This window comes from Balaenoptera borealis, assembly GCF_965194805.1.
Source record: "Balaenoptera borealis genome assembly, chromosome: 14".
Lineage (NCBI taxonomy): Eukaryota > Metazoa > Chordata > Mammalia > Artiodactyla > Balaenopteridae > Balaenoptera > Balaenoptera borealis.
In genome coordinates this window covers 7,504,934-7,523,460 of record NC_138875.1, presented here as the reverse complement: position 1 = coordinate 7,523,460, position 18,527 = coordinate 7,504,934, and the positions used below count along the sequence as shown (strand labels likewise).

At 38.4% G+C, this 18,527-nt stretch overlaps 1 protein-coding gene across 7 annotated transcripts in view; it reads left to right on the top strand.

Annotated features, from left to right (window-relative positions):
* The window catches only part of DOK6 (docking protein 6), a 396,998-nt gene that overhangs the window by 228,150 nt on the left and 150,321 nt on the right, over window positions 1–18,527 (top strand). For all 7 annotated transcript variants that reach the window (XM_082355309.1, XM_082355307.1, XM_082355311.1 and 4 more), the window contains exon 4: window positions 15,465–15,584. In XM_082355309.1, the coding sequence (XP_082211435.1) occupies window positions 15,465–15,584 (120 nt within the window). The remainder of the gene's footprint in view (window positions 1–15,464; window positions 15,585–18,527) is intronic.

Genomic DNA, 18,527 nt, shown 5'->3' with positions numbered 1-18,527 from the left:
TTTAGAATGCTTGCTCCTGATGTAACTTACTGCTTTCTTTACCTCCATTTCTTGTAAAGAGAGTCTTTCCTTGAAAATGTTTTTCTTCTACCCTAACTATATTCTCCAAGTTTGAAGCTCTGTCCTTCTTGTCTATTTGGGTCTTTTGTCTTCAGGTCTTTGTTGGGAGATGGATATTTCCTTTGAACAGATAGAAAATAGAAAATATTTGTATACAGTTTCACATTGATTCATTTTAATCAAACCAAATTTTGCATTAGGGTGCATCAGTTGATTTACAATGAGACTTTTTATAGTCAGGTTGAAAATCTGAGGACGAGGAAGAGACCCCGACACCTGTTTGGTCGGCTAGCATGGGTGCCGGCCTCCGTGGACTTGCGCGGTCTCCGAGCCGAAGGGTGTCTTCGGGTGGGACTCGGGAGCTCTTTGGGAAGACGGCCGCCTCCCTGCACAGACCCGGCTCTGCATACACGTGCTCCGACCATCGACCCACGCGAGTCTCTGCTGACCCCTGCCCAGCGGCCTCCACCAGGGTCTGTTCAAGAACTTCTGTTGCTGGGGTCCCCTATCCAGCCCTCAGCCAGCATGCAGCCCTCTTGGACTTCAGCAGGGTCCACTTGGGACACACTAAAGTTTTATTTTTGCCGTCTCGTGTTTGTGAATGCCGCCCTGCCACCAATGCCACCTCTTGGTCTCTTTCCAGCCCTTCCCCGCCCCCTCATCAAATTGACAGGTATGCAGAACAGCAAGTTCAATAAGCAGATTCCCAGCCCGGGAGTGAAACCAGTAGCCTGACACCCCCAGTGTGTAGGAGAAGCTCTCTCACCACTCACTCTCCCCTCCCCTCACACATACACACTGAGATGCACAAGAACACACCCTCCCGTGGCTTGAGATAGGGTGTTTCATGCCTCTCTTTCAGAATTAGAAAGGGGAATTTCCATGGTACTTTCCTAGGAACTCAGATGATTGCTTTTAATTTCCGTGGTTGTGGTTGTTTACTCCAGCATATGTATGGGAAGGAGTTGCAAGTGAAGGCAGCCGCCTTGTCTCACACTTCTAGCTTTAGGTCCTGGGTGAATAAGTATGGTGGCTCTCTTTAGAATGTTTTCCCAAGGTGAGGATATTTAGCTGTTTTCAGGTGGTAGCTTTAGCTGGATCCAAACCCAAGAGGACAAATCTCGTTTACTGGTATTATAAAGTTTACTTTAATAAAATATTTCTGAAATATATGAAAACACATTTCCAATTTATCTCATTTCACAAGCCATTAATTTAAAGGATGATTGGTCAACAAATACATTTTGAAATAAATTATTATGTAATGTTTGGAATGGGCGCAAAGGTGATATAAAAGTAAAGATTAAAATTTAAAGTATACTAATGCATCAAAAGTGCATACAATTTCAGGATCTGATATTTTAAATTCTTGTAGTTTTTTGAACTTAAAATAATCAGTTGGGTTTTTTTCATTATTTCTGTATTTTGTTTTCAAATTGCTAAGAAATAATTTTTCAGACTCATCTGAGTACTTCTCTGAGGATAATATATTATCTTTATTCCCAGTGAATGGAAAATGAATTTGAACATAATATTTATTATATATTCTCAGTTTGATACTAGTTTTTGAAAAGCCATCTTTGTCGGAAGTACATAGTTATGATCATGTGAAAAGAACGTATAAATGTTAATAGTCATCTTGTAAATTATCAGGATAGTTATCATTTTTATACTCCTCATTAGTTATTTTACACTCTTCATGGTCCCCATGCTCTCTTCATTTCTGAGTGTATGATTAGAATGAAAGAAGAATTCCAGCGGGTGTTATGGTCAAAACCATTAGTGTATTCTTCTTAGAGATAAAAAAAAAAAAAAGATATTCATGACATTCATCCCATCTCCTAACTGCAGGCAGTGCTCCCCCTATGTGCTCTTAGAGTGACTCAAACTCTGTGTACTTAAAGGGAATGTGATACTGTATTATTTTCTCATTCACTCAACAAATATTCAGTGTGCCAGGCACCTAACTCCAAGGGGAGAAAATGCCATCTAACTATGAACCTGAAAGAAGAAGCTTCAGATCCAGTTTACCAAGTAAAGGGTATATACCATCCACACTTCTGGTCACCAAACATCTGTTCAGTTTTCTTCCTAAACAAAAAATACATTCACCCCTTTCTAAAAGACACAATCTTGGTGTCTCATCCAGTTGGATGCACATTTGTTGCTGGAGGACGTCCAGATGTGGCTTTTCATGGTAGAAACCTACACTCCTCCTCACTGTGGCAGAGACAGAATAAATACTGTGCAGAGGCCCCCTGCTGTGTGGAATGGGGTCTTGTACTTGACTAGGTACCAGTTTTGCTCCCTAGAAGAGGGTCACCTGTCCTTTTTTATATGAAACCTATGATTCCAGTCTCTGGGACTTTCCTGATTTTCTTTTCTCTGCCTTGACTTGACATCTGAAATGAACATGGGCGTGTATACCTTCTTTAGGAACTGAGACACTTTCTCAACAGCTTTCTGCCCTAGAAGCTCAAGGGTGGTATACAAGCTCCAAAAGCCATTAACTTTTTCTAGAGCAGATTTCTGTTTCTGAATACATAGCCATTTTTAATCTATTTGATTTTTACTTAGTTCCGTGTGCCAATAGTTATGCCCACATTTCTTTTCTAGAAACACTTCTCTTGAATTCTAGGCCTCCTGCAAAGTCTCCTTCAGACTTTGAGCGGTCACGTTTGTTGGGAGAACCACCCCCTTGGTACCTTCTTCCTGAGCTATTTCTCCGAATGAAGAGATACACTGGCCATCACACCCTTGGATGGACCTTTACTCCAAGGAACTTTCAGCCATTCAGAGGTTTCAAGAAAGGATTATATAGCTCAAAGCCTTATCATTTTTATTTTTATTGGAGTTGACTTGGAGTTGAGAAGCAGCTGCCTTTTTCAGCCTTGAAAGGCTCTAATTATTTACATATACTCTGCTTCCTTTACATCCTTTTATGTGCAAACTGACCAATTATTTTCCTTATACCTTGTCAAATGCAACCTATAGCAACTAGCACTTGCTAATAATCTGCTTTTCAGTTCCTTTCCCTACTTCATGTTATTTTCTAACTCCTTCACCAAGTTACTGCAGGTGACATTTTAACCAAATATTTCACCACCTCCTAATAGGCATCAGCATGCATCCGGTTACAGTTTCCTTATTCCTTGCTGACTGACCACCAAGACAATGACACATTTTAAGTTTTTGTGATAGAATCACCCCACTTCTATTTTTTTTCCTTCTATTTTTTTTTTAAATTAGGAAACATGAGACATGTAGCCATAACATACAATCCTAAAATCTTAGTCCCTTCACCCAGCAAACAATTTTTTCCTCGCTTACCCTGTGAGTCTGTAGAGTGGCTCTGTTCATCATGGACATCAGGAATCCAGACTGACACAAGCACAGTTTCATTGTTTCCTTTCACCTCACTGCATCAATGGGAAGGGAGTGTAAAGAATTATACACCCAGCTCTTACAACTTCCACACAGAAGTGTCACAAGGAATTTCTGCTCATAATTCATTGGTCAAACCAATGACTAAACCAGATGTTACTGTTCAAGGAAATGCCATCATGCTACAAGCCCTAAGGAGAAGAACCAAAAAATTGGAGGAATAGCACTCAAGACTGATATAGAGGGAGCAACTGGAGACAAAGAAACATGTTAGGATGCTATTTTCTGTAGTCCAGGCAAGATATGATAATAAAATAAATATTAAAATAAACATAAAGAGGCTTAAAATGGGAAATAGAATGACAGCATCCGTTTTGTGCATGAAAGTGTTTCAGATGGATTAGATGTAGGGGTGATTGTTATAGGAAGGTCCATGAAGTAGCTTTCATCTCATTCCAGCAGAGAGAAGGAAACAAAGAATGGTAGCAGTGGGAATGGGGAGAAGCGATTTGTGAGAAATATTTTAATGTTACATTTGACACTGTTGCCTGCATAAATAAGACTTCCTTGACCACACTGTCTAAAAGAGCCACCACAAATGCCTGACTCTGTCACTACCTAAATTAGTTCTTTCTGCTGCTTCATTGCCCGTTTCCATTAGAATGAACCAAGAAAGCAGAGACTTTATCCCCGGGACGTTAAATGGTGCTTTGCACATAATGGGGATCCATATTTACTGAATGCATTGGATGATATGAGATGGAAGGTATGGAATGAATTAAACGACAGAAGTCAAAGACAACCCCAAGATTTGTGAGATTAAGAAACAACTGCCTCCTGACGACCCAGGATCTCTTTCCACAAAAGTCAAGGGGAAGAGAGCCCTGTGCAGTCCGCTGTCAGTGGGGCTGAGGCGGCAGTCTGTGCGCTTAGCAGGACAGGGACCCAGGGAGGCCTTGTCTGCAGTGAAGAGGAAGTTTCTCACTGCCGTGGAATACGCCTGGCAATCTGCAAGCTCCAACTTCATCAGCAGGAGCCGCCAGGAAGCCCTGGAAACTGTGATGCCAGAAAGACCTCCCATCCCTTTCTCCGCTTGGCACTCACTGTATCTATCGCCCTACTGTCTGCATGGGGCCATCAGGACCAATATCAAATGCCCTTTATCTCTGTCACATCAGTTACCACGAGAAGCTCATTCTTCTTGGTCATCTCTCGTGTCCAGAATCACCATGGAGGCCTGTATATGGCACTGTAGTTCCTTCCCACACCCCTGCACAAATCCTGATAGATACCCTCTAAAATTCTTATCTCACTTTTCCCTCCACCTCGCTTGCGCCACCTCGCTTCTGTCTTTTACAAAAGACAAACAAAACCTTCTGAAAAGAGTTGTCTATATTTACCTATATTCTGACTCCAATTTCTGTCTCTTCTCTCCTAGTTTTCCTTGCACCTGTTCGATCAGCCTTTTATTTCTATCAGTCAATCAAAAACTCTCTTTACTAAGGAAACGAATGCCCTCCACATTGGTGAATCTTGTAGTCAAATTTGGACCTCATTTTATTTGAGCTTTGCTGGTATTTAAAGCAGTTGGTCATGTGATATCTTTGTAGTTTTGATTTGCATTTCCTTGATGATTAATGTTGTTGAGTACCTTTTCATGTACCTGTTGGCCATTTGTATGTCTTCCTTGGAAAAATACCTGTTCAGGTCCTTTACCCATTTTTTAATTGGGCCATTTGGTTTTTTTACTATTAAGTTTGATGAGTTCCTTGTACATTGTGTATATTAACCCCTTATCAGATATGTGGCTTGCAAATATTTTCTCCCATTCCATATGTTGCCTTTTCACTTAGTTGATGGTTTCCTTTGCTGTGAAGAAGCTTTTTTAGTTTGATGTAATCCCACTTGTTTATTTTTGTTTTGTTGCCTGTGCTTTTGGTATCGAATCGTAAAAATCAAGGAGCTTACTCTCTGTTTTCTTCTAAGAGTTTTATGATTTCAAGTCTTACATTCAAGTCATTAATCCATTTTGAGTTGATTTTTATGTATAGTGTAAGATAGGGGTGGAGTTTCATTCTTTTGCATGTGCATATCCAGTTTTCCCAACACCATTTATGAAAGAGATTTTTCTTTTTTCTTTGTGTATTTTTGGTGCCTTTTTAGAAAATTAATTGACCATGTATGCAATAGGCAAGAGATAACAAATGCTGGCCAGGATGTGGAGAAAAGAGAACCCTTGTACACTGTCAGTGGAATGTAAATTGGTGTACAGACTACACAGTTACTCAAGAAATTAAAATAGAACTATCATATGATCCAGTATTCCTACTTCTGGTTATATATCTAAAGAAAAAGAAATCATTATCTCAAAGAGATATCTTTACTCCCATGTTCATTACAGCATTATTCACAAAAGCCAACGTATAGAAAAACCTGAGTGTCCATCAACAGATGAATGGATAAAGAAAATGTGGTACATACACAATGGAATATTATTCAGCCTTTAAAAAGAAGGAAATCCTGCCATTTTTAAAAACATGGATGGACCTTGAGGGCATTATGGTAAATGAAATAATCCAGACAGAGAAAGACAAATACTGCATGGTATCACTTATATGTGGACATTTTTTTAAAAGTTGAACTCATAGAAACAGAGAATAGAATGGTGGTTGTCAGGGGCTGGGGGGCAGGAGAAAGGAGGAGAGGTTGGTAAAAGGGTACAAGCTTTCAGTTATAAGATGAATAAGGTCTGAGGATCTATGTACAACATGGTGATCACAGTTGATAATATTGTATAGTAAAATCAAAATTTGCTAAAGGAGTAGAACTTAAGTGTTCTCACCAAAGCAAACAAAAACAAACAAACAAAAAACCTAAATATGTAAGATGATGGATGTGTTAATTAACTTTATTGTGGGGATTCTTTCACAAATATATATATGTGTGTGTGTGTATATATATATCTCAAATCATCATGTTGTACACCTTATATATGTTACAATTTTATTCATCAATTATCCCTCAGTAAAACTGAAAAAAACTATAAAATGAAACAGTCATGCTCCCCTCCTTGAAACACTATTTGTCCTTGGCTTCCAGCATAATATACCCTTTTTGGTTTCTTCTTCCTTGAATGTCTGTTACTTCCAAGCCTCCTTCCCACCTCCCAGATCTCTAATTGTGGGAGAGTCCCAGGTCTTAGCCTTTGAATGTCTTCTTTTTTTTCTGTCAACTCAAACTGGTTGGTGGTCTCACGTGGATACCTACCTTTAAATGATAGCTATACACTGTTGACTCCACATTTATAAGTCCAGTCTAAACCTCTGTTCTGAACACCAGGCTGATATATCCAACTGCCTACTAATCTTTTCACTTCTATATCTAATAAGCATCTAAAACTTATTTCTGAAACTGAGCTCTTATTTTCTTCCAAATCTGCTTCTCCCACAGTCTTCACACTTTCACTAAAAGTCAATTCCATGACTTTTAGTGAAAAGTTGCACAAGCAAGAAACTCTGTGTTCATCTTTATTTTTAATTAATTAATTAATGTATTTATTTATTTATTGGCTGTGTTGGATCTTTGTTGTTGCGCTCAGTCCTTCTCTAGTTGTGGCGAGCCGGGGGGGCTACTCTTCGTTGCGATGCGCAGACTTCTTATTGTGGTGGCTTCTCTTGTTGTGGAGCACGGGCTCTAGGCGTGCGGGCTTCAGTAGTTGTGGCACATGGGCTCAGCAGTTGTAGCTCATGGGCTCTAGAGCGCAGGCTCAGCAGTTGTGGCACACAGGCCCAGTTGCTCCAAGGCATGTGGGATTTTCCCGGACCAGGGCTCAAACCCGTGTCCCCTGCATTGGCAGGAGGATTCTTAACCACTGCACCACCATGGAAGTCCCTCTGTGTTCATCTTTAATCTCTCTCTTTCCCTCATGCTACAAATATTGCAAATATTGCAAACTTGCAAATATCATAGGTTTTCATGAATATATTCTAAATTTAATGGTTCTTATCACCACTATGCCCACTCTACTGGTCCATCAATTCAAGCCACCATTATTCTTTTGCCTGGTACCCATCGCCACTACTTCTCTCCTTTTTACTTCTTTTTTCATGACAGTTTTATTTTCACTTTGGTCAATGCCTCTTAGTAAGTTTTCATTTGAGACTGTCTTTTCTTAAGCATCTTATAATTTGTCATTTCAGAGTTAATTTTCTCTTTTTCTTTCACTTCTTTTCTAGATTCATTCCACTCTTCATTTCACCTATTTTTGTTGTTGTTGTTCATTTCCATTCTTAGTTTTTGAATTTCTAATTCAAACTGAATTTTTATATCCACAAATGCTTGTTTGAATGTATTCAACTATTTTTGGAGTGCACACTTACAGTTTTCTTCTGCGTCATGTTATTTTGGGGGAATGGGGTGAGGTGAGAGGCAGTTTTCCTAAACTGATTTGAATTTGTGTGAATTTTCGTGTCTTGAATTTCTGCCATAGTTCTCCATGGACTTTTATTTCCTTTGTTGATTCTTATGACATTGGGGTGTTTTTAAGAGTCCTAGTTTCATTCTACCCTTTTCTGTCCTTTTAACAAAGTCCAGGTAGCATAGCAAGGGTTTGTTTGTTTGCTTTGGTGATGGGGGAGAGAGTGAGTGAATTCTCTGAAATGTGGCATCCTTTTGTCTTACAGGATCCTAAATTTTCTATTTTTTCTTCTTCTCCCCTCCCCCACCCAGTTGCTGAAGGGTTCTTCTTCTTTTTTGCCTTTTTTTCTCACTTAAAAGCTGTGTAACTGGAAGACTCCACAAAAATCACTCTTGCCCCTCAAAACCCAGTGTGTCCCTTTAAATCGCATTTGCCTTTTATATGACATCCGGTCCTTTAGATCATGCATCCTTTTACATCCCTTCCCTATAGATCATGTCCTCTTCTACCCAGTCCTTTCTTAGTATCTTAAGATTCAAGCTGCATCTCATCTTTCTGGTGATTGCTCCAACTCTCCTCAGTCGTCGTTGCCAGCATCCCTCCTCCAACCCCCTGCTGTTTTTCTTGGTTAGCTCTTGGCAGTTCCTGCGTTCTCTGTTTTGAGACTCCCCGACCCCAGCGTTAACCAGGAAGTCTTTCCTATTTATTTTACTTCTTAAGCTTCAAGCAGATTTAATCACATCATGTTCCATCTATATCTGTATACCTTCCTAATTTTTCATGGATCACATCCCATTAAATTAATTTGCTTGCTTGGAGGTTTTCCTGGTAGAGAGGAAGAGACTAATTGGCCTTTGTGTTTGTTTTGGTGTTCTGTTTCTGACATAAAAAAGTGCCCTACACACAGCAGCTTAAACCAACACAAATTTATCATCTTACAATTCTAAAGGACAGAAGTCCAACACTAGTCTAACCAGGCAAAAACTAAAGTGTCGGCAAGGCTGTGTTCCTTTCGGGAAGCTTTAAGGATAATACACTCCCAGGCTCATTGAGGTTGTTGGCCAAATTCAATTCCATACGCTGAGCAATTGTCAAAGGTTTTTGTAATAAATTTGGCTCTGTATAGAGAAACAGTTTCAGAGCTCTGTGTGGTTTCAGGCACAGTCTTCGCTATCGAACCACGACACTGGCAACACTTCCATATTCCAACACAGAGCTCTCCTCTTTCGTGTTTTCCTTTCTACTCCCAAGTACCTCATGATTGCTGCGTAGAAAGGAATTGCTTTTAGGCCTTATGAGAACATGATTAAGAGCTCTTGATGGTGCCTCTTTCTCAAAAAGTTCCCTGCTTCACAAAAGTTCCTATGAGAAGCTTAGGCACATACATCAAGTGTTCAGTTGGTGTCTATTAAGAATTCCACAGATTGGAAAGTGTTCCTCCTGGGGCTGGTTTTCTATTACAAATGCACTCACTCTGGAGCTGACCTTCAGCGTTAGTGCAAAGGACCCCTTTCTACCTTGCTTTCTTGTAATGTTTTGACATCATTTTCCCATCATTCTCAGGCTATTTACAAGTGTTGATTTGTGTTCTTTCTTATTTTCTCTGATTTGCTTTAAGCTCTGTGTCATTGACTAACCTCCATATTAAAGCGTTTTGCAGCAAATTCTTGTCAGGCTAAAGAGCAGCACATTCGATGGTTCTATCATTTTTTGCTGTTTGTCACTTTTTACTTTGGAAGACAGATGGGAGCGATTTTCTCTTTGGCCACATCTGAAAGCCTCGCCTCACTCCTCTAATTCACAAAAGGAGAGAATGGCAGAATAAGACATGCTATATTGAATCCAAAAATGTGATGTATCAATCTGCTGTTAAATTAAGGAAAATAAGTTATGATTATGTGCATAAAAGATCAAATAAACTTAGGTAACTCATTTCCTTGGCTCAAAGTTGACCTTTTCTAAGATTCCATTGCCATATCTCTAGAAAATAAAAATCTTGTCAAGTGTTTATCATATATAGGATCAAAAGGAATTTATACAAGTCTTCCATTTTCGCATAAATACCACTAATGAGGCTAAAAGAAAAAGACAGCTTATTAAAATAAGAAACCTTTCGAATGTGAGATATTTTAGAATTACTGAAGTTTGATAGAGAATCATATTTGAAATTTCTCTCTTCCCTTCCTAATCAAAGATCTGTTTTATCTAGACGAGCCAGCTGTGAAGAGTAGAAGTTATAATCTCCACTTAAAATGGGGATGAATAAAGATTTCAAAACATCCAGCAAGTGACTACTTCCCAAATTATTTTCATTTGTTTCTAGAATGTGTATTAATTTCCAGGAATCAACTGCAAATCACATCTACTTACTTGTTCCACATTTATTTATTAGTTTCCATATCAAGGTGCTGCACTGGCTCTAGACTGACTAAATCAATGTCTCCCTGACTCTAGTATCAGAATATATTGGTTGGGAAAGGCAGACAAATAACTCAGGGATATAGGGACTATAATCAAAGTATAGACAGAGTGAAATGGAAATGTAGAGGAAAGATGTCAAATCCAAACTTGGGCCTGAAGGAACTAAACAAAGAAGGGCGTATTTGAAACAAGTTTTAAAGGATTATCAGGTGTGAGGGAATGTGGAAAGGAGTAAATTAAGGCACCTCAGGGACAGGAAAGAAACGCGCCTCTTACTTAGAAAAGAAAACTAAACGTTCCACATCTCAGAACTGATCAATCCTACCCATCTGACTTCAACAGACAGGGAGGGCCCTTTCCTGTGAGCTAAACATTCTTCCCGTCTTTGCTGAAGCATGCAGTTAGGGTTTAACTGGTCTCTTATCTTCCTACTACAGAAAAAGTAAGAGAAAAAGAAAAGTCCGTAACATATCAACAAGGCCAGTTAAATAAGAAGTAGGTGCCAATTTTCAAGACTGGAAAATGTCATCAAAATGTAGTATATTTTAATAGTTCTATAAATTTCAAATGACAATAAGAGATCTTTGTAGCAATAGTCTACATCAGGAGACATTTTTCTTCACTTTCCAGCAAATACTGAAGTATTTAAGACTTCAGTAAATATAAAAACAACATTTGTCACCAAATTATAGCAAATCTGCCCAGCAAATAAGAATTACATACGCTTAAGAATTCCTGGTTTTGCTGATGACAAAACAGTATTATCTTACGTACATTTTCCTAAGATTATTAATAAAAGCCAAATCCAATGAGAACTAAATACAAAAATTTATTATTTCCACACAAAACTAGTCTTGCCTGCATCTTACAGCAAATTACCATGAAACTGATTCAGTGCCATTTTTAATTCTGCTATATGATTTTAGCTGATAGCCTATTTTCTGTAGATGTGATGACCCTTTTTTCACTGTTTTCAAATATAGCTCCTTTTGGATCATTTAACTTTCAAGTCGTTATCCTAAGGCCTAAATTTAGTGAAAGTAATAATGCTTAAATTTAATCATTTATTCAATAGGCATGCTTAAGAGTCTGCTATGTAAAGATCTCTTCTTATTCAAAGGAATCTAGCCATAATTCTGCAAATTCTCCCGAGAATTCTGCAAAGAAGTGATGGAAAGAAACTCAGGAGCAGCTGTCCATCTTTGACTGTATCTCTACTTTGCAGGGTCCCTGCTCATCATTTTCTCTACAGTCTCATAATTTAGTTTAGTCTCTCTTCTCTATTTGTCTTATTCCCAAACATCTTTCAGGTTTTTTTTCTTTTGGAAGTTACCAAATTTGTTCATTTAACTAATCCTATACATAATGAAAACATTATTTGGGGTTCTGTTCTAGAGAAAAGTTATTGACCTGAATTAAGAATTTGAGCATAGCTGCAAGCTATCCAAAAAAGACATCTAAATGAGAAAGCACTTCCACCATAAAGAGAAAAACGTAGAAAACGTTGCAGAACATTTTATGCCTTTATTCCTCCATAAAGAAATTCAATTATTTACACATTATGTGTAGACCAAGGTAGACGCTTGAAAGATAAAACAAAAGACAAAAGGCACTGAAATTATGGGAAAATAAATATTTTAAAATACAGTGGGTTTATTAGATTATTGCATTCATATTTAATCTCCTCAGTTCTGTGAACACAGACAATGAAAAGGTGAAAGATGTAAGGTAATTCAGAGAAAAACACTAGTTAAATAATGATGGGACAAAGTAAATTAACATGCAATAAAAGATATTAAAGGAATTCAATACATGGAGTTTGCCTAAGAAAAGAGCAAATAAAAAGCACAGCTATAATTATTTGAAAGGTGACTGTCAAAAACAGATTTTAAGCAACAAAGCCTTGTATAATAAACAAATTCAGCTTGTCTGCAGCAAAACTGTTAGATCAAGTATGCAGACTACAAAGGTTAGTACTTTTGAGGTGAAGGTTTGGGGCTGATCTAACTGAACTAAATACTACAAAACCGGGAAGAGGACGGACAGAGTGCTGACTGCTTCTCAGACTTTACGCCTTGAACTCAGGGCTGTCCCTCGCTGGTCACAAGGTGTCACTGTCGCTGCCCTGGATGTGCCTCTCCATCTCAGCCCCGACCACCCTCCTCAGTGCAGACTGGTTCCTCCAGCACATTCACACAGAGACACGTAACGCTCCCTCATACTCTCGCACAAATACCTCACACTTACGTACTCATACACAGACCCGTGCACTCACACACACATTCACAAATACTGTCACACACCAATGCACTCTAACGTACTCATATGCACACTGTCCCACGCTCACATACACTGATACACACTCACAAGCTGATACACACTCACATACCGATACACACACTCACACACACTCCCTCCCCTTCCTGCTCGCCCTGCAGGTCCCTGATCAGATTCCCTCTGAGCTCTCAGCCTTTGTCCTGGAGCCCCAGCTCCTACAGGCTAAGCCACAGCCCACCAGAGAACCACACATCAGACTCGCCTGCCCACCCATCTGACTCTAAGATTACTGAGAACAGAAACTGTGTTTTTCCATATCCTCTTAGCACAGTGCCTGGCTTATAGTGAGAAAATGTTTGTTAATAAAGAAATGAACCCTTGATGATTCTGATCTGATCTGATTCTTCTGAGCTGAATTGCAGGGATGTCTCTCTCTTTCTCTTTCTCCCTCTCTCTCTCCCTCTCCTTCTCTCTCTGTTTCTTTCTGAAATAGTTTATAATTCAGTCTTTAATGTGACTATATCTAGTCTAATTGTATTACTCTTGCTATTTCTCTTCATACATGCTGCTGTACTATTAAAATGCAGAAGTGTTGCAATTCTCAAGATTGGCTGCAAAAGCCATCTTTACCTGCTGGTGGAAGCCCAGGAGCCCCTCTCATTGCCGTGGAGGCAGCCCACTGGCTCTGGTCCTTACAGAAACGCCAAGTTGAGTTCTACTCAAAATAGTCAGCTGGAGCTTCCTAGAAGCCCTTTACTGTGTGGTTGTTTTCTTTATCTCATTCAATCCTAGGATAAAAGAGTTACTAGAAGGAGTGAGGGACATATTTCTTTAACCTCTGAGCATGCACTGACCTAGTATTTAAAGGGAACATTGTGACACAGGTGCTTTGTCATATTTCACACTTTTAATTTTACCGCACATAGCATAGTAGATATTCTTCTTTCCATCTATGGGGTCCTGGAAATACTCCAAGGTAGAGTCATGCAGATGAGATGTTAATTGCATGTGATTTCACTGATGATTGAAGGTCGTGCAGTTCTGAGAAATAGTCAAAACATTAAAATGTATAAAGAAAAAATATAGCCATATTGTCTCCCTTAGCAAAAATGTCAAGGATTTCTAGAGACACGGCATGGGAATTGGCTTAAGCTTTTGATTTGTTGTTAGAAAAGCTTTCAAAACTTTCATAAATTTTAGAAGTCAAAATTCATATATCTAATGAAAATTATTTTCAATATATGCTGTTGTTGCTTTTGTAAAATTTTTCTGTGAAGACTGGCATTCCCTCACCAGAAGAAAAAACGGTTTTTTTTTAGAAAGCTGTGGGCCTCAGCAATGCCTTTTTATTGTATTAGAGGCCCTGTGATCAAAAGGGATTCTTTTTTATTTTCATGAGGAAAAGCCCACCAGCCAGACAAGGAGCCAGGCCTGGCCCACGTGAGAATCTGCTTTCTCCTTGGGCACATGCTGTGTCTGACACCACAGAGGACAATCCCTGAAGGATGCAAACCATAGCTTTTGCAAGGAAAAATCACTTTTGTGATTTGAACATCGGAAGCATTATTTTCGTCAGAATAGTACTCCGTGGGAGACTGCATGTTCTTTTTCTCTATTTTCTAACAATATTCTATGGTCTTGATAAAACTAAGAAAAAGTGACAAATATGGCTTGACATCTCGTTGATCAAACCCATTTTTGATGCTAAGGCGGTGCGACTGAGCACAGGGAGAAAGCATTACCCAGGTTTGATGGCGTTGGCCGTCGAGCAGAGCAGTTGATACTCAAATCCCTGGAGTCAAGAAAACGTGTCACAGATAACGTTTTTATGGGGAGTTTAAAATGCCAGGGCAAAGGCTGCAATGTCATCCATGGAGAGGAGCAAGAGGTTTGAAGGAAATCTGTATTAAACTGCTTTAGTACAGACTTATGCTATGTGAAAAAGTCAGAAATTTCTCTGGGTTGGTGTCAGTAGAAAGCTCTTATCCAATTTCCGTGCAGTGATTTGGGGGCTTGGCCCAAAATATCTAACCTTTCGGATCTCCGCATATAAATATAGTTAGAAGGCTTGGGTTCCAATTCTGTCTTGGTGCTGACCCGTGATAGGATATGAGACCCAGTTATGACACTAATCCTTAGTCATCTCATGCACAGAGGGCTTATATTAGGATCAAATTCATCCATGTTTGTGAAAGCATTCGATACTACAAGATTTTGTGTAGGTGTAAGGTATTCTAAGGTTTCAAGCAAAGAAAAACCGCAAATACAGAGAAGTCGGGAAGTAATGGGAATAAAAAGAGAGTGATCTAATCAATATCTTAGATAATTGGAGATTTCTAAAGGGGAAAGTTACTTTTAATATCCTCTCCCTAAATTTTTTTAAGTGAGGATGGTCTACTTTTGAGATTTGTAAAAGGAAATCGATCACATTCTTTTGCTGATCTATGATCCACTGCAGTTCAGAATGACGGGGATCAGACCTTCAGTCCACACAAATCCAAGTTACATTCAGGCGGACAATCGTGTTTAATCTAGTTCAACATTTTTCAGCTATTCACTTATATATTTTTATTTTGTATTTAATTAATTTTTCCAAGTAAATTCTTTCCTCAAATTAAATCAATCTAAAATATACTGGATAGTAAACAAATCTCAGTCTATTATTTATAAATAAGATAAAGTACATTGGAATAACTTAAAATAACTTTAAAATACAATGTTATAATGTCAAGGGAAACAATTGTGGAGACTGTTTTATTTCACTGCTTAAATATAGCTTTTTAGTTTTCTTAAGGTAGATTTTTTAATGCTCACCACTTACCTGGGAAACTGGTTCAGGAAACATTCCTTCTCCATCATTCCTACGTAGCCTTGCCTGACTTCCATGGCATGTGCTCATTTTCAGAGCTGGAGGCCGAGGAGTGGTGCAAGCATCTCTGCATGGAGTGTCTGGGGACCAGGCTGAATGACATCAGCCTCGGGGAGCCTGATCTCTTGGCAGCAGGAGTGCAGCGGGAACAGAATGGTAAGTGTGCGTCTCCTTCCTTCCTTCCTTTTAAAGTGCACTGGGAGTTATAGAACTTTGAAAGTGGAAAGGACCTCAGAAATGTTTCAGACCAGTCCTTTTTAAGGGAAAGTCAACTGATCAACCTCAGCTGTTAAGGGACTTTCTCAAGACTGCATACCAACTACAAAAATACTAAGGTACTGCCTTCTTGCTCTGTGACATTGTCATTTATCTCAATAAATAAGTTATCTCAACAATAAGTTTATTCATTATATATAAGGTTTTGAATGGACAACATTCCTACATTTTCTTCTTTGATAATTGTTATAAATTTGGAGTCTAAATAAATAAGTTTGGCTTATCATGTTATTTTTTGATAGATTTTAGGGAATGTGGCTAATAGTATGTTTTCGCTCAGGCTGCCATAACAAAATACCATAGACTGGGTGGCTTGAACAACAGGAATTAATTTCTCACAATTCTGGAGGCCAAGTTCTTGCTGTGGCTCCACATGGCAGAGGGAGAGAGAGAATAAGCTCTCTCCTGTCTTTTCCTGTAAGGGCACTAATTCGTTATGAGGGCCCCACCCTCATGACCTCATCTAAACTTCATTACTCCCAAAGACTCCATCTCTAAGTCCTATCACCTTGGGGGTTAGAGCTTAAACCTATGAATTTTAGGAGGACACAATTCAGTCCATAGCATACTACACGTAAGGAAGTACAATGCATGAAATCTCAGGGTTTAACAAAATTGAGGTTTATGTGACACGTTATTTACTTACTGCACTGCTCTCTAATTAAACATTTCTGATGTCTCTTAAGAAGTTATACTGCCTCTTCTTGACTAACACCTCTAAATAATGAAATCAGAGTAATGTCATGAGCTTTTTTTCCCTCCATTTTAAAAAATAATTATCATTATCACCAGAAGATCTAGTAGTATGAAAATAGAAACTTTCCAATGTTCTTAATTTCTATGGCTAGTGTTTTTGAAAAGGTTGAGGGATGTTGGTGAAGCTTGACACTACTTATTAAAAAGAAATTCTGGAATTATCTGTGGTTTATACAGTAGACAGCACTGGTAAAATGCATCAGGATAATACTTAGCAATAATGATTTTGTTATAAGTAATAATATTCTAACAACCATCACTGTCTCATAGACCATTAAAGACATTGTTTTTTGGTTTTTGCTACACTGAAAAATTGTTTTCCCCACTACCTGATCATGAACATACATGGGCACCAACTTTGCCCATGTTGGTAGTTTCAGAAAGTCAGGAAGGCCCTTCTGTGGCTCTTTTTCTAGCTTCCTTTTGATATTCCAGTTTCTCTCCCACACTTTCTTGGATTTCATCTCTCCAATTTAGTTTCTGAGAACTGTGCTAAGTACAGAACGCCCATAATTGTGCTGCTTAAAATATGCTGTTCATTCTCAGTTTAAGAAAAGAAGAAAAAAAAAACTCTCAGCCGATAAACATTCATCAAGTACTACATAAAGAAAATATGAAGAAAGTGAATAAATTAGGCCTGTGGGTGGAAGCATTACTGTGTGCGGCTTACTTGGTGTGAATTGAATGCTTTTACTTTAAAGATCTGGGGTTGTATATGGTTTCCATCCAAATGGATAATGTACTCCTTTGGTTTATTATAATTTTTATTTCTAATTTGATAATAATGTCAAAGTAATTTACCTACAAGATAAAGGGAAAACTTTAGTATAAATTTTTTAGGATAGGACAAACACGGAATTAAATGCCAGAGCTATGTAAGAAGCACAAGCAGATATAGCCTAACAAGTAAACTTTTCAGGATGCAACTTGAATGTAGGCTACACCCCTTAATTAGGACAAGTTCCTAAGTCTCTTCTAATTTCAGTTTGCTAATGTGTGAAAATGAACTAATACCAATTTATGGTGTTGTCATGATGGTTACATGAGAAATATAAAATAAAGACTAACTCTCATGCCTAGCTCAGTTTTTTAAAAAAGCACAAGTTTGTTTGTTTGTTTAAAGCACAAGTAAAAATAAAGAAATCAAAAACTAATTCCCGCATATACTTTAGAGAAGACCTGAAATTATAATAACATCCAATGCCATCCAACGCTTTTTTAGGTTTATTTAATAATCCTAAATTGATAAAAAGGGTTATATGTGCTTTTAATATATAGTAATTATTTAGTTAAAGAAGGTAGTATTTGATCCATTTAAATGACCCCCTAAAAGTACATGGTACCATAAAGGAAATTAGCAGTCTTACACACACACACACACACACACACACACAATCATGATCACTGAGACCCTTCAATGTTTAGCGTTAAAAGGAAAAACTTAGCTGGAAGGATTTCTTTTCCGCAGGAAGTACCTTCCACGTGGGTGAATTTCTCTCATTGAGTCCAAGGCCATGGACATAGCCATTGCTCCAAGCTCTTCGAGTCTACATACACTTTCTTTAAAATGCTTCCTCAAGTCCAAATAATAACATCTTTCCTTTGTTTCTTTTGGCCCATTGAGAACTAGCTAAAACTTTTAAAAATAGTAATTTATACCAAAGGACAACATGAAAGGCATAAATCTCGACAGAATGTCTAAATTACAGACTCTACTATTGCCAGCTCAAAAATCCCAGTGAATATGTGTTTACATGCTGCCTGGGAGAGAAGCGCACACACACACACACACAAATTGGCACAATTTGTTACTTGCATTCCCCGATTTTGTCACTTCCTAATCAATAGACCTCTCCCGTAAACATGATAATTCCATTTTAAGTCCGCCCTGAAATAACTACCAGTAGTCTATAAAATCCTATGCTAAAGACTAAGAATGCTCTTTAGCTAACTTGAACCCTCTCCCTTGAGCCCCAGGATTGCTTTCGGGACACACCTGTTCATTTTACTACATGTAGGGGAAATATTTGTTGTTTTAGCTAACTAAAGTATTTTAAAAAATAATAT